The 14,437-nt window shown below is 44.9% G+C and overlaps 1 protein-coding gene across 2 annotated transcripts in view; it reads right to left on the bottom strand.

The window, feature by feature from the left end:
* LDLRAD3 (low density lipoprotein receptor class A domain containing 3) overlaps nucleotides 1-14,204 on the bottom strand; it is a 269,503-nt gene extending 255,299 nt beyond the window's left edge. For both annotated transcript variants that reach the window (XM_050955441.1, XM_050955442.1), the window contains exon 1: nucleotides 14,079-14,204. In XM_050955441.1, the coding sequence (XP_050811398.1) occupies nucleotides 14,079-14,112 (34 nt within the window). In that variant the 5' untranslated portion in view covers nucleotides 14,113-14,204. The remainder of the gene's footprint in view (nucleotides 1-14,078) is intronic.
* Between the last annotated feature and the right edge of the window lie 233 nt (nucleotides 14,205-14,437).

Here is a 14,437-nt window from a genome sequence, read left to right as displayed (position 1 = left end):
GCGGAATCCACATTGCTGTAGAAGACCTTCCCGCTCTTCCCAGGTAACACACAGCAGTGATATATCTGGCAGTAGGAAACCCTGTTGAGAATGTAGGGATACTGCTCAGTGCAGGGCACCAGGTTCGCGGTCCCCCCCCTCCCCCCGTGCAGGTCAGCAGCTTCCCAGGCCCCCTCCCTTGCAGGTCGGCAGCTCGCGGTCCGCCCCTCCCTTGCAGGTTGGCAGCTTCCCTTCCCGCCCCCCCCCTTGCAGGTCGCCAGCTTCCTGTTCCCTCCTGTCCCCTGTGCAGGCCCCCAGCTCCCTCCTCTACCCAGTGCAGAGAAACCCCAGTGAGCCATCAGGCAGTTCCCCTTCCCAGGTGAAGTCGGGGCAGAAACATTCACCCCATTGCTCGCCATGCCTTCGCTTCCCTGGCCTCTCTGTGCTATGTTAAGTATGTGGGAATGATGCTACAAAAGTCTACAAACTCCTTCACTGTGTGATAATAAACAATGTAGCCTCTGTGTATTACATGTTTCTATGTTTTTTTAAGTGACCTTGAATAATGCAGCCGGATCACCGCCTGCCCGTCGCTTGCAGAACTTGAGGAAAAGTCCGCGAAAATCAAAAGAAGAATTGATCAAAGCAGTTATGAATCAGTACGCCAGAGAAAGTAGGAAGACGCAGGAATGGAGAGAGAAAATGCATGAGTGGAGGCAAACAGAAAGCAGGAGAAAGGAATTGGCTACCAGAAAAACCTCGAAGCAGTTGATAAGCCTCCTGGCTCGCCAAACTGACTCTTTCCAGTCTCTCGTAGCCATGCAGGCAGATCTGTACCGTGGTAACCCACACTCCTCCCAATGCTCTCTTTCTTGTTCCCCAGTATTTGCACAAAACACCCTTCTCCAGCAGCCTGCTTCTTACTACCCCCAGCTGCCCCCAACACCTGTACGATCACCTACCAGCCCTGATAACTACAATCCTTACGCAGTGCACTCCACCCCCATGACGCTGCAGCATATTAATCCTGACGTGCAGCAGACATTGAACAGCAATACAAACAGGACATATTCAAACCTCTCAATGTACAATCCACCAGCCTACCCCCCTGCCCTTTTATGTACTGTATTTTGAATAAAGGATTTCATGGCTTTTACAATAGTTTTTATTATTGCAGAAAGTGGTAAATACTGTACCCCAAGGGAAAAACGAGAACAGCAAAGGCACCAAACATTACTGTTGGCTCTCAGCATCAAATTGCTCCCTTAAGGCATCCCTAATCCTTGAAGCCCTTTGCTGGGCCTCTCTAGTAGCCCTGCTCTCTGGCTGTGCAAATTCAGCCTCTAGGCGTCGAACCTCGGAGGTCCATTCCTCACTGAATCTTTCACCCTTCCCTTCACAAATATTATGGAGGGTACAGCACGCGGATATAACAGCGGAGATGCTGCTTTCCCCCAAATCTAGCTTCCCATAAAGACAACGCCAGCGGGCTTTCAAACGGCCAAAAGCACACTCCACAGTCATTCTGCTCCGGCTCAGCCTGTAGTTGAACCGGTCCTTGCTCCTGTCAAGCTTCCCTGTACACGGTTTCATGAGACATGGCATTAAGGGGTAAGCGGGGCCTCCAAGGATCACAGTGGGCATTTCGACGTCCCCTACTGTGATCTTGCGGTCTGGGAAAAGAGTCCCGGCCCTCAGCTTCCTGAACAGGGCACTGTTCCGAAAGATGCGTGCATCATGCACCTTTCCAGGCCATCCTGAGTAAATGTCAGTGAAATACCCCTTGCGATTAATGTACTCGAATGCCAGGTGGGGTGGTGCCAGAATAGAAATATGCGTCCCATCTATTGCCCCTCCACAGTTAGGGAAACCCATTTGTGCAAAGCCATCCACAATCTCCTGCATGTTCCTCAGAGTCACAGTTCTTATTAGCAGGGTGCGATTAATGGCTGTGCAAACTTGCATCAGCACTATTCCAACGGTGGACTTTCCCACTCCAAACTGGTTCGCCACCAATCGGTAGCTGTCTGGAGTTGCCAGCTTCCAGATTGCAATAGCCACCCGCTTCTCCACTGGCAGGGCAGCTCTCAATCTTGTGACCCTGCGCCGCAGGGTAGGGATGAGTTCAGCACACAGTCCCATGAAAGTGGCTTTTCTCATCCAAAAGTTCTGCAGCCACTGCTCATCATCCCAGGCCTGCAGGACGATGTGATCCCACCACTCAGTGCTCGTTTCCCGAGCCCAAAGGCGCCGTTCCACGGTGCTGAGCACATCTGTTACTGCCACAAGCAATTTACTGTCTTGAGCGTCAGGCGAATCAATATCATCATCTGACTCCTCACTGTCACTTTGCAGCGGAAGGAATAGCTCCACTGCCATGCGTGATGTGCTGGCAACATTCATCAGCAAGGTCCTCAGCAGCTCGGGCTCCATTTGTAACAGAAATCTCAGAAATCGCGCTGCAGACTCACAATGCAGCCAAACTGCTCGGAACGTGTAGCAAAGCACCACAGGGCGTCGGAACAGGAAGCGGAAAGACCTGCACCCTTCCGTCTCCTTCCCACAAGCCACAACGCCAAAATGGGACGAGGTGCTCTGTGGGATAGCTGCCCACAATGCACCACACCCAACAGCGCTGCAAGTGCTGCAAATGTGGCCACACTGCAGCGCTGGCAGCTGTCAGTGTGGCCACACTGCAGCGCTGGCCCTACACAGCTGTACGAACACAGCTGTAACTACCAGCGCTGCAGAACTGTAAGTGTAGCCATGGCCTGAGCCCCTCTTTCCCTCACCTCACAGGTAACATGGGGTGGGGAGAGCAGGGAGGATTGGATAGGAGGCCTCTGGGGACTGGTTGGGGGTGGGGAACAGGGGGGATTGGATAGGGCACGGACGTTCCTGGGGGGGGGGGGGGATGGTCAGGGGCAGAGAGCAGGATGCAGGAGTCCCAGGGGGCAGTTGGGGTGGGGAGCAGGGAGAGGTTGGATGGAGTGGGTGTTCCGGGAGGCTGGATAGGGGGTCAGGCCACGCCTCACTGTTTTAGGGAGGCATAGCCTTCCACAGCCTTCTCTACCCGGACCTCTATACAATTTCTGTATTCGATGTGGCCCTAGGGCCAAAAAGTTTGCCCACCCCGGTCTATGAGTAAGCTATATAATTGCTTAGATAAATGTATATAGATTAAATGTGTATATCCTCCTGGTTAGCAAAAGGAAACACCAAATTTAGTGTAAAGGCTACTAGTTGCAAATCAGTGTTTTAATAGTTACCAACTAATGAGAATCAACCTCTCTTTAGAAAAAAAACTTTAGTACAAATGCAAAATACAATTAAAATTCATTGAAGCCAAGGTTTTCTACTCGCTGACTTAAATCATGAATTAATAGAAGATTTAACTAAAGCAATTTAAATCAATTCAGAGAATCTAGGAGCCCTGACTTCCATCCCCCTTTGCTCTAACTAGACAATGCCCTCCCTGTTGATGACTACTAAAGAGACATTACCAAGGTCCATGGAGCCCAAAAGATGACCTACAGAGTGAGCTTATAAATCAGAACAAGCAAGTACTGAGACACAAGAGGGAACAAGAAAAAAAGAAATTCAACAAAATAAAATAATCTGATAAGTTTCCATTCATATGCATCTGCTCTTGAATTTTATTGGCCAAACACACACAGGTCCTACACAAATTGAGAAATGGGGTGCATGCAGATCCCCTACAATTGAGGGGAAGGGGGAAGGGGGAAAAACAGAGCCCCTGGCATAGGGAGAAGGGACACGGGGGAATCCTGCAATGAGTAGGAAGGCCAGAGATGAATTTACAGTGGCCAAGGCACAAAATAATTGTTAGGAACCAGTTCTACCAGTAGGGATAGTGTTTCTAGAGGAATTACTAACTTGAGGAGTGGTTTTGCATCCATAGGATTATTATTTGTACAACAGCACCTAGGGGCCACAGCTGAGATCAAGGCTCCATTGTGATAAGAGCTGTATAAACACATGGTAAAGAAAGAGTCCCTGACCCAGAAATTTTCTAACCTAACAGGCAGGACAGACATCAGTTAGTAGAAGAAAGAGAGGGGAAGGAACCTGCCCAAGGTCACAGAGCAGATCATTTATGCAGCCAGAAAGAGAACCAGGCTCACTCAGTCCCAGTTCAGTGCCCTATCCATGGGACCACGCTGCTTCTCTCGATCTTCCATCTATGAGGATTCTGCAAGCAGTATGCACAACTCCACAACAAACACTGATAAAGCTCACAATCCCTCCATCTCCCCCTCTAAATTAGGAAAATCCTCCAATGCAGGAGCTGGCATGAAGGAAAGACCAATCAAACTCTATACAGGGACTAGAACTGGAAGATTAAATGAACCTTAGCAGCCTGAGTTTACATACTTTAATCTTAAAATGGACCTACAGCGTACGCACCCCTGATTACTGCAGTACAATGCCACCTGCAACAGAGACGGAACCAAAATACTCTGGCAAACATTAAGTGAGAACTGACTTTTCCCTCTCTGAACTGAGCTATTCCGCAACATGCTAACAAAGGCATCAAATTTGACCTGTTCCCAATTGGTGCAGTTTTCTTTCCATTTCGAATCATCTAGTTTCGTAAAACAAACATCAATCAGATTTCCAGAAACATTGTTTATGAAAACTGAAAATCTATATTTCAAGACAGATCCTCTCAGAGGACAATTTGCCTATGAAGCAGCTTCACAAGAGTAGACCTTCAAAGGGAGACCTAACAAAGCAAGCTCCCAGGTGGAAAAATACTAGTAAAAACTGAAAAAAAACATTCCTTTTGCCTCTGCTGAAAGACAATACATTATACCATAATTGTATGTTTAATCCAAGATGACAAACAATTCACAAGTTTTAATAAATTAAGCTTTACAGCCTGCTGTGTGGTGAGAGGAAGTATTGTATACATTTTATATCTGGGTAAACTGAGGCAGATGGCAATTATGCGACTTGCACAAGTACACACGCAGGACTTCTCCAACTCTGTCACTGACTTCATGTCAGATATATCATTTAAAAGGAAGCCCATCATTTAAAACTGACTTCACTTGACATATTTGATTGTTATCTTAGCATGTTCTGTCACAGCAGTTTTGCCAAAAAGGGATTAATTTTCCTTAGGACTCAAGAATTGTTTTTAAACTTAGAAGCCAGAAGTCTTTCTTCTCCTCTACCTTCAAATGACTGATGCTGAAATTGCTTTCAAGTCAAACTTCAGAAAATGTCACTTCAAACACATGCAATGAGCTGCTTGTTTACTATAGCCAGGACATCATCAGCTTCAATCTGTGCCAGGCACAACAACTGAATAATGACAACCTAAGGGGTCACTCACCGCTCACAAAACTGATTATTTGGCCTGCCATGGAGAAGGCACTAAAATTCAGAGTACTGTTCTAATTACCAGACTGCAGTCCAGCAACAGAATTCTCAAGCATGCCAGGGTACTCCATTCCTGCATAAACAGACAACATAACCACACAAGGAACTTGTTAGAGTGAGACACTATCCTAGTGGGATTTGTTGGGTAAAAAATACATAAAATCTGTGTATAGGTGACAAATTAGGTTAATTTTGCATCAGGTCCTCCTAGACAGCAGCCGTAAATTGTCACAGAGTTGCAGATGCATCTCAATTGTACTGTTTTGAAAAGGTAAGAAATGTAGGATATGCCACACCAGATCAGTCCATCAACTCCAATATCCCGCTGCCTCACAGTGGCCAATATCTGATGCTTCAGAAGACAGACTGCCCCTTCCCCATCAATACAGCTAGCCAATTTTGCAGTGCTAGTTATGAAGACGAGCATTTCCTTCCTGGTTTTACTGGTGCTCAGTTTATGTCCACAAGCATGACACTTTGCCCCATCAGACATAGGTACATATGTTACAGTAGTCTCATAAAATTATCCAGCTTTTTTTAATTTAGCCACCATACTTGACTTGATAGTCTCCCACTACACCAGACACAGATTGTGGTGAAGTTATTTTTTCACACCGCATATAATCAATGTTACCTACCAGCAATTTCATCTTGTGCTCTCTTTTTCTCATAGTACAGTGAAGATATACCTTATTCCTTGTCTTTCATAAGCAAAAGTGACCCTGTCACATTCATCAGAGGGGTAGTCGTGTTAGTCTGGATCTGTAAAAGCAGCAAAGAGTCCTGTGGCACCTTATAGACTAACAGACGTTTTGGAGCATGAGCTATCGTGGGTGAATACCCACTTCGTCAGATGCATGTAGTGGAAATTTCCAGGGGCAGGTATGTATATATGCAGGCAAGCTAGAGATAATGAGGTAGTTCAATCAGGGAGGATGAAGCCCTGTTCTAGCAGCTGAGGTGTGAAAACCAAGGGAGGAGAAACTGGTTCTGTAACTGGCAAGCCATTCACAGTCTTTGTTTAATCCTGAGCTGATGGTGTCAAATTTGCAGAACTGAAGCTCAGCAGTTTCTCTTTGAAGTCTGGTCCTGAAGTTTTTTTTGCTGCAGGATGGCCACCTTAAGGTCTTCTATAGTGTAGCCAGGGAGGTTGAAAGTGTTCTCCTACAGGTTTTTGTATATTGCCATTCCTAATATCTGATTTGTGTCCATTTATCCTTTTCCGTAGCGACTGTCCAGTTTGGCCGATGTACATAGCAGAGGGGCATTGCTGGCATATATTACATTGGTGGACGAGCAGGTGAATGAACCGGTGATGGTGTGGCTGATCTGGTTAGGTCCTGTGATGGTGTTGCTGGTGTAGATATGTGGGCAGAGTTGGCATCGAGGTTTGTTGCATGGATTGGTCCCTGAGCTAGAGTTACTATGGTGCAGTGTCACATTATATATAATCCTGTCACATTATACCTCTTCTTCCTACCAAGGTTCCTTGCTGCAAACTCCAGCCTCACAATCCTTTGCAGCTGGATGCAAGCCACTGTAGCACAATCATCCTGATTCCAATGACACAAAGTTCCAATGCCTCTGTGGCTGCTCATAGCTTTTCCAGTCAGCGGAAATTGACATGACTGTGGTTAAGTATCACTGCTGCTATTCAGAACCCCCTGAAGCTGCTGTGAAATTGTAACTGATGCTATTTTTGTCAATCTACTGCCGCTTAGAAAGTCTATCTGCAAGAGTGGAGTCAGAGACTGAAGCTATTCAGAGGCACCCACCCTCAACTGGGAAACACATCCTTTCTGGCTGCGAGGAGGCTCCTGTTAGGGACAAGAGGGTGGAGGAGAAGATAAGTTCATTTTCCCTTCCAGCAGCCCAAAAAGTAGAGGAATAACAATCTAGATAGACACAACCTAGGCTGTCTTCAAACTTCAGATTCCCAATAGCCAGGACTTTAATATGAAAGGCATTGCCCTCAAGCAATGTTTAGGGACATCACCCTGACAGAAATTTCAATATCCACGGAAAGATTTTCTCTCCCACCACCAGAAGCTGGTTCAATAAAAGATATTACCTTACCCATCTTGTCTCTCTAATACCCTTCCAGGCAGTTGAAATAGGGCTTCTCAGCAGCATGCTGCCTTTCAACTACTTCCCATCCCTCATATCAGCTTTCGGCGAGCAGATTTATTTCTTTGGCAAATATTTCGAGCTCTGTTGCAGCACTTATTCCTTCTTTCCCACCAGCATGCTTGAGCAGGTGGCTTCTTGACTTGTACACAGTTACTGTCAGAATCTTTGTGAATTTTAAGTATGCTCCTTTGTTTATGTGCACAAAGCAAAGAAACAGAAATAGGGGGTAGAAGTACCCATAAATTTTAATAGGATGGCACCAAGGAGTGCAAATATAATTTCAAGTCCATTCCAATGTTTTACAGAATAGAGAGAACACATTTCAGAGACTACCATGTATGATTTTGTCCTTGTCAGCCAGGACAGTGAAAAGGGATAACATTCACAAAAGTACTCCCACTCCTCTTCAAGTTATTATTCGAAAGCGACTTTCTATAATACTTAAGACTTCCGTATATCTTTTGATGTAACTACTCAAGACAAACAGATGATTCTAGATATTTGGTGGGGAAGGGGAACATGTGGCAATATGATAAAGATGTAAGGGCTAGCTTACCGTATGAGCTATATGGGATTCTCAGCCACAAAATTCCCCCTTAAAAAAAAAAAATCTCTGTGCAGTGCCTTGGAAGTCAGTATACATCAAAACCAACCTAAGCAAATATTTTACATTTGTGTAATTGTGCACAAATGTTCTAAGTTAATCTGCACTGTAAAGTTTAATAGGCATTAATGTCACGTTTTACTTGCTAAGCAAGTCTCTGATTGTGTTTTACAGAGTTCTCAAGTGCACAAATGTCTGCAATGCTAAAATCTGCGTGCACATGTTTTGAGTTTGTTCACTGGCAGTGCTCTGCTGATTCCAGCAGCATTAGCTATGGTGAAAGGGGGAAAAAAGTGTTAAAGACAGGGCCTGCTCAGTCAGTTGACTACATTTTTAGTAAACATGCATATCATATGTAAAGGTTGTTCAACAGGGAAGTTGTAAAATTGGAACTTGGCATCTAAGATTGGACACACAGGAATCTCAGTTGTGAATGGCATTCTAACTTTCCAGCTGTCTAAGGTTTTCACATTTCCAAGACCTGCATCACATCAACAGCACAGGCAGGCTTTAAAGCGCTTTTTATCATGAAAAACAAGAATTCTCACTTGTTTTTTCCCCAGTTTACATTTAACTCTGAAAAATATGATCAAAGAGAACTCTACATTTACTTACATTAAGCACCAGTGATTCATGCAATCTCTGATCATTTGCTCTTCTCAGCTGGAGAAGAAACACTGGATTAAAAACCAATGATTTTACATCTAGACTTGCTTGAAGAGGCCTAAAACATCCAGACAGAACACACCACGGCAACAGACAGGCTCAAAATTCAGGTACGGCTAATATTTCATTTAGACTCCATCTACACAGAAAAGTTTTACTAGCTATACAGATATAACCCCATGTGGACACTCATTTCAGTTTAGCCTATGCAACTTGGGAAGGAGTTTAAACTAAATGGAAAAAGCCACTTTTCTACCAGTATAAGAGCGTCCACATAGGAGGTTATAGCTGTATAACCAGTAAAACTTTCCCATGTAGGTAAGATCTAAGAGTGTCTACACAGGGCGTTACACTAGTATGACTATGCTGGTTTAAATTCACATCCTAGGCTATACTGAAAAAACAAAACCACATAACCTTTCCTCTGTAGATAAGGCCTTACCTGACCAGAAGCAACATTTGGGCCAAATACAGGACTTTAAAGATTAAGATTTGTTTTGCTAATCTTCACTGACACAATCAAAGTTTACAGCCATTTTTGCGAGCTCTCTGGAACAAGAACTTAAATCAGCCATTCATAAATTTACTGGGATTTCTATGCCCCCAGAAGTTCCAAGCTTCCCTTACCTGCATCCCAAAAGATGGCAGTTATAAAAAAGCCACTTTAACCAATTATCAAAAACTAAAATTCAAGAGAAGACTAGGGGCTAGGGAAAAAATACATCCTCCCTGTGGGAAGACTGCAGGGGAGTCAACATAGAGCAGAGGTTCTCAGACTTCTGTGCTGATGACCCCTTTCACACAGCAAGCCTCTGAGTATAACCTCCCCTTACACATTAAAAACACTTTTTTATATATTTAACACCATTATACATGCTAGAGACAAAGCAGGGTTTGAGGTGGAGGCTGACATCTCGCAACCCCCCATGTAATAACCTTGTGACCCCCTGAGGGGTCCCGACCCCCAGTTTGAGAACCCCTGATATAGAGAGAGGAAGAAACATTTACCAAAAAAACAAAAATCCAATATTCTGCTCTTCAAAAGAAAATCTGAACACATCACAGGTATTCCACAAAATATTTTTAGAAAGCTCTTTGAATGTTAACTACCATTTTATAACAACATAAGTCAGAGGCTCCGGTTAAATAACTGAAGGGAAACTGCTGCACAGCCACCATAGTGGATTTATGCAGACTACAGACAGAAATCTGAAGTACTAGCTCCCATAAGATCACTCTTATTTGCCCCTGTGCTCATGAAGAAAAGGTAGGCATGAGAGCAGATGAGAAGGGGGTGGGGGCAGAAAAACACACACAAAAAATGAGACTGATACTAATCTGTTAAAATGAAACAGGCCCTTATTCTGCAGCACAGACCCTCCATGGCCTCACACATGTTGACACACTGGCTATATTAGGAATATGACTACTTTTAGTACATGGAGATACGCATATTACTAGGAGTAATTAAATTAGACACATTTTGGCAACACTACCAGAGTATAATGGCACATAACTGGATGAAGCCAATGTAATTTAAATGCACAAACCCAAGTGTTGTCTGAAGGTTTCTAACAGATCAACTGCTGGGGCAATAATAATAATAAAGAAAAGCTAAGTCTGTGCAAAAACTGCTCATGAGCCACAAAATGTTACAAGTCTCAGGAGTTCAAACAGCACAAAGTTGTATTGTTCCTTCCTCATTTTTAAGGCTTCTTCTTAAAGGGGAAGAGTCCTTTACACGGGCAAGCATTAGCTGCACGGTAGGTATTGGTAGCTGCCCATTTAATTTAAGTGCAAACCACATCAATCTGTTTTATCAAAGAAGTGATGAAATTTGATAAATAACAGTTTCACTCTGATGACAGATGCTCTGAGAAAAATTAAGCATGATCTTCTGGATTTCACCCATTATGTGTCATCACTTCAGATGCCCCATCATCAAGAAGCAATTCAGTAACACACATGGCAACATGAAGCCAAGCCCCACTTACACTTCTACCAAAATACTCTGGAAAAGTGCCTGCTAAGATTATGTTGCAGAAATAATTTACACCTGCAGCAGAGCTGCAAAAAGCTTAATCCAACATCAAGTCATTCAGATACAGTCAGATGCTTGACCCATCCTCTGTGCATGTTTCACCTGTTTCCCTAGCACAGCATTCTGGGCTACTCCCCAATAAGGTTTGCTGTTGGAACCTGTGATCTTCTAGTAAACGTTAATTTAATACTTTAACCTATAACAGGCATGCTGAGTTATTACACTATTCACTGAACAGGTAAGCAATAGATTCCTGCTTGAGCTTTTTGGAAGATGGAAACATGACATGCCAAGTCAAAATGCCCCCTTCCTGCATTTGTCAAGTAATTTGCCTTACCATGATGGGCAGTGTAACTCAGAAGATCCAACTTAAATGCCCTGCTCTGTCACAGGACTTCTTACCTTAGTGCTTCTCAAAGCCAGTCCGACACTTGTTCAGGGAAAGCCCCTAGCAGTTCGGGCCAGTTTGTTTACCTGCCGCATTGGCAGATTCAGCCGATCACGGCTCCCACTGGCCGCAGTTCGCCGCTCCAGGCCAATGGAGCAGCCAGCACATCCCCCGGCCCGCGCCGCTTCCTCCATTAGCCTGGAGCGGCAAACCGCGGCAAGCGCGAGCTGTGATCGGCCAAACCTGTGAACATGGCAGGTAAACAAGCCAGCCTGGCCAGCCAGGGACTTTCCCTGCACAAGCGGCAGCCTGACTTTGAGAAGCACTGTCCTATGTGACCTGCAGCGACCCATTTAGGGGGAAAGATATTTAAAAGCACCGAAGAATTTAGACACACAAGTTAACAGGATGTTGACCCACTGATTTGTGTGTTTAAATCCCTTTGACACTTTTGACTGTCTCCTAAATCTGTCTCTGATCCCCATCTGTAAAATGGGAACAATACAGTCGCCCCAGAAGGATATTGCGAGAATAAATACATTAAAAGTCTGTGACTCACTCTGATACTTTAAAGGTTGCTGCCACATGAGGAAGATGCACACCTCCACCAGGTATGACCTTCAGTAATTAATTTGTAATGAAAGAAGTGCCATGGCTCAAGCAATTTTTTTACATTCATAACTGACGCAGCAAGCCCTGGCACAAATTAAGCAATGACTACCTTCCATCTTTATGATGCTATAGCTCAAGTACTGCCAATACTTCTAAACCTGGAAAAACAGTAACATCCTAAGAAATAGCTTCAGTATCATATTAGAATCAGCAATACATGCACTGAACCAAATTCCTTTCCATCTTGCTTGGTCTCATCATTTTGTAAAACATATCACGTGCAGGGTGCATTTGATTTAAATCAAATTGATTTAAATCACTAGTCAGGAAGACTCGATTTAAGCATGGTTTTCTACATAAAAGTACATTCTTGTTGGTTGTTATACCTTAATACATATTCTTCACAACTCAGAAATAGATGTAGGTTTCATTTTTAGAAGATACACAATATACATTTTTAAACAGTGATTTATTTTGAAAACTTTTCAGATTAGTTTTACAGCTATATCAGAAAATATATAACCAATCATTTGGTTATTATTTATGAAGTCACTGGGAGGTGAACTATCTCCAATTCAACAGGTTAATCATTAACATTTGGAGGATTTTCTTGCCATGCCGTATTAGGAAGAGAATATCACTAGACATTTAAATTGTTTTATTTAACTAAAACAACAACATTAAGTATTCTGGATTTTTTTTCTTCAACAGCAAACATATAATATTTTAACAAAACAAGCATATGTCCCTCACTTCTCACATTTATCTCCAGACTTCTTCTCCTTGTCCAGATCTATTTCGCCCCTAACAATCTTCTGTTCATTAAACTTTTTGAAACTTTGTACTTTTAGAGAGAAGTACGGGATTGACTTTGTGTACACAAATTTGCAGAGTGACAATAGAGTTTAGGTCTGTTATTTCTCACCTCTATACATTATTTATTTATTTATAACCATTTTTGCTGTTAACAAGCATGTTATCTCTAGAGACACAAAGCCACAGTTTGATAACTGCAAAACAAAGCATCTCCGGCAGTATATTCTAGACTGAGCACTAAGTCCCATAGGGTAAATAGAAAGATTAACCTAAATAATCTACACAGAAGACCCTGTAACTCCATAAAATTGGGTCCCTAATCCATGAACTATTGGAACTCATTTACAAAACTTTTCTTAAACATGACATGAATAAATTGCCTCATACTATAGAATTAGAATTTACAATTCCTACTCCATGATGAGATATCTCTGAGCTATAATGCATCTTAATTAAAATGATCTCGAGAGGTTTTTTCCTCAAAAAGTATTTAAACAAAATCTGATTTAATTTTTAAAAAAATCTGACTTTTTGTTTTTTAAATCGCTGATTTTTATCCACCCTGATCATGAGGCTTGCCAGCCCTACCATACACTTTTAGGCTTTCAGACAGTAAGCTCTGTAGAACAGGGCCTTCAGTACTGCAAGGTACAGCATACAGTCATGACCCTCTATAAACGTGCCCATGCTGGTTGGTATCTTTGTTGCATGAGAGAATGGCCCAGACAGCTCTGCAACAGTGCCCCACTAACAACATGTACACAGGAGCAGCTTTTTTCCTAACCTTACTGAATCCAAGAGCCAAACTCCAGATGCAGAAGACAAATTCCTGACCCCTCTCCTCCCCTCCTTGCTCTCAACCCAAGGTCTAGGACTGCCGCTTCAAGCCACAAGTGACAGCTCGGGAAAACCACACCAGGGCAGCACAGGGAACAAAGTAGCTCAGCCACCGACCCCAACTCCTCAGGGGCAGAAGCAACCTAGTCCGCTGGCTCCATGCATCCAGAAGTGAGGAGAAAGTCCTAGCTAAGGCGGTGGTCCAATGCTCAGAGCGCAGCCTGCAACACGCCGCTCATGGGAGGAAACCCCCTGCCCATTGTGTACATACACCTTCCTCTCCTCTTGCTAGACCACACAAGGCGCAACAAGGAGGCGAATACACTGCAAACAGCCCTTCTTCCCTCGCCCCAGCCTGGTGCATGGGAGTGGGGGCAGCCTCCACTGCACCTCCCCCGCCTGGTGCATGGGCGGGGGGCAGCCTCAACTGCACCTCCCCCGCCCCAGCCTGGTGCATGGGAGGGGACAGTCTCCACTGCTGCACACACACCCCAACCCGATACGCACTGGGAGGGGGCGGTACCCACGGCCCCCTCCCCCCCAGAGCCGAGCCCGGGGAAGGAGTCAGTGCTGCCGCCCCGCTCGCCCTCACTCACCCGCCGAGCCCAGCAGCAGCCACAGCAACCACATGGCCCCGCGCCGGCCGCTCCGCAAACTTTCCTTTCTGCCTGCTCCGTGCGCAAGCCAGTCTCCGCCCGAGCCCGACCCAGACGCTGCGGGCCTGGGCGGGGCGGGAGGGGGAGAGGAGGGCGGAGCTGGGGGCGGGGTCCGCCGCGCAGCCACAGAGCGCAGGAACCCTGGCCGGGACCCTGGCTGCGGGCTTGCCCACGCGGCTCCTTGCCTGGTGCCCCTCTCTCCCTCTTCCCCTGCTGGCGCAGAGATTCCCGCCCAGGCATGCACCGGACCAGGGAGCAGAGGCTGTTGTTCCTCCTGCACCCCAGCTGGCCACGCAGTG

The sequence above is a fragment of the Gopherus flavomarginatus genome, chromosome 5, assembly GCF_025201925.1.
Source record: "Gopherus flavomarginatus isolate rGopFla2 chromosome 5, rGopFla2.mat.asm, whole genome shotgun sequence".
Lineage (NCBI taxonomy): Eukaryota > Metazoa > Chordata > Testudines > Testudinidae > Gopherus > Gopherus flavomarginatus.
This window is presented reverse-complemented; position numbering and strand designations above follow the sequence as displayed.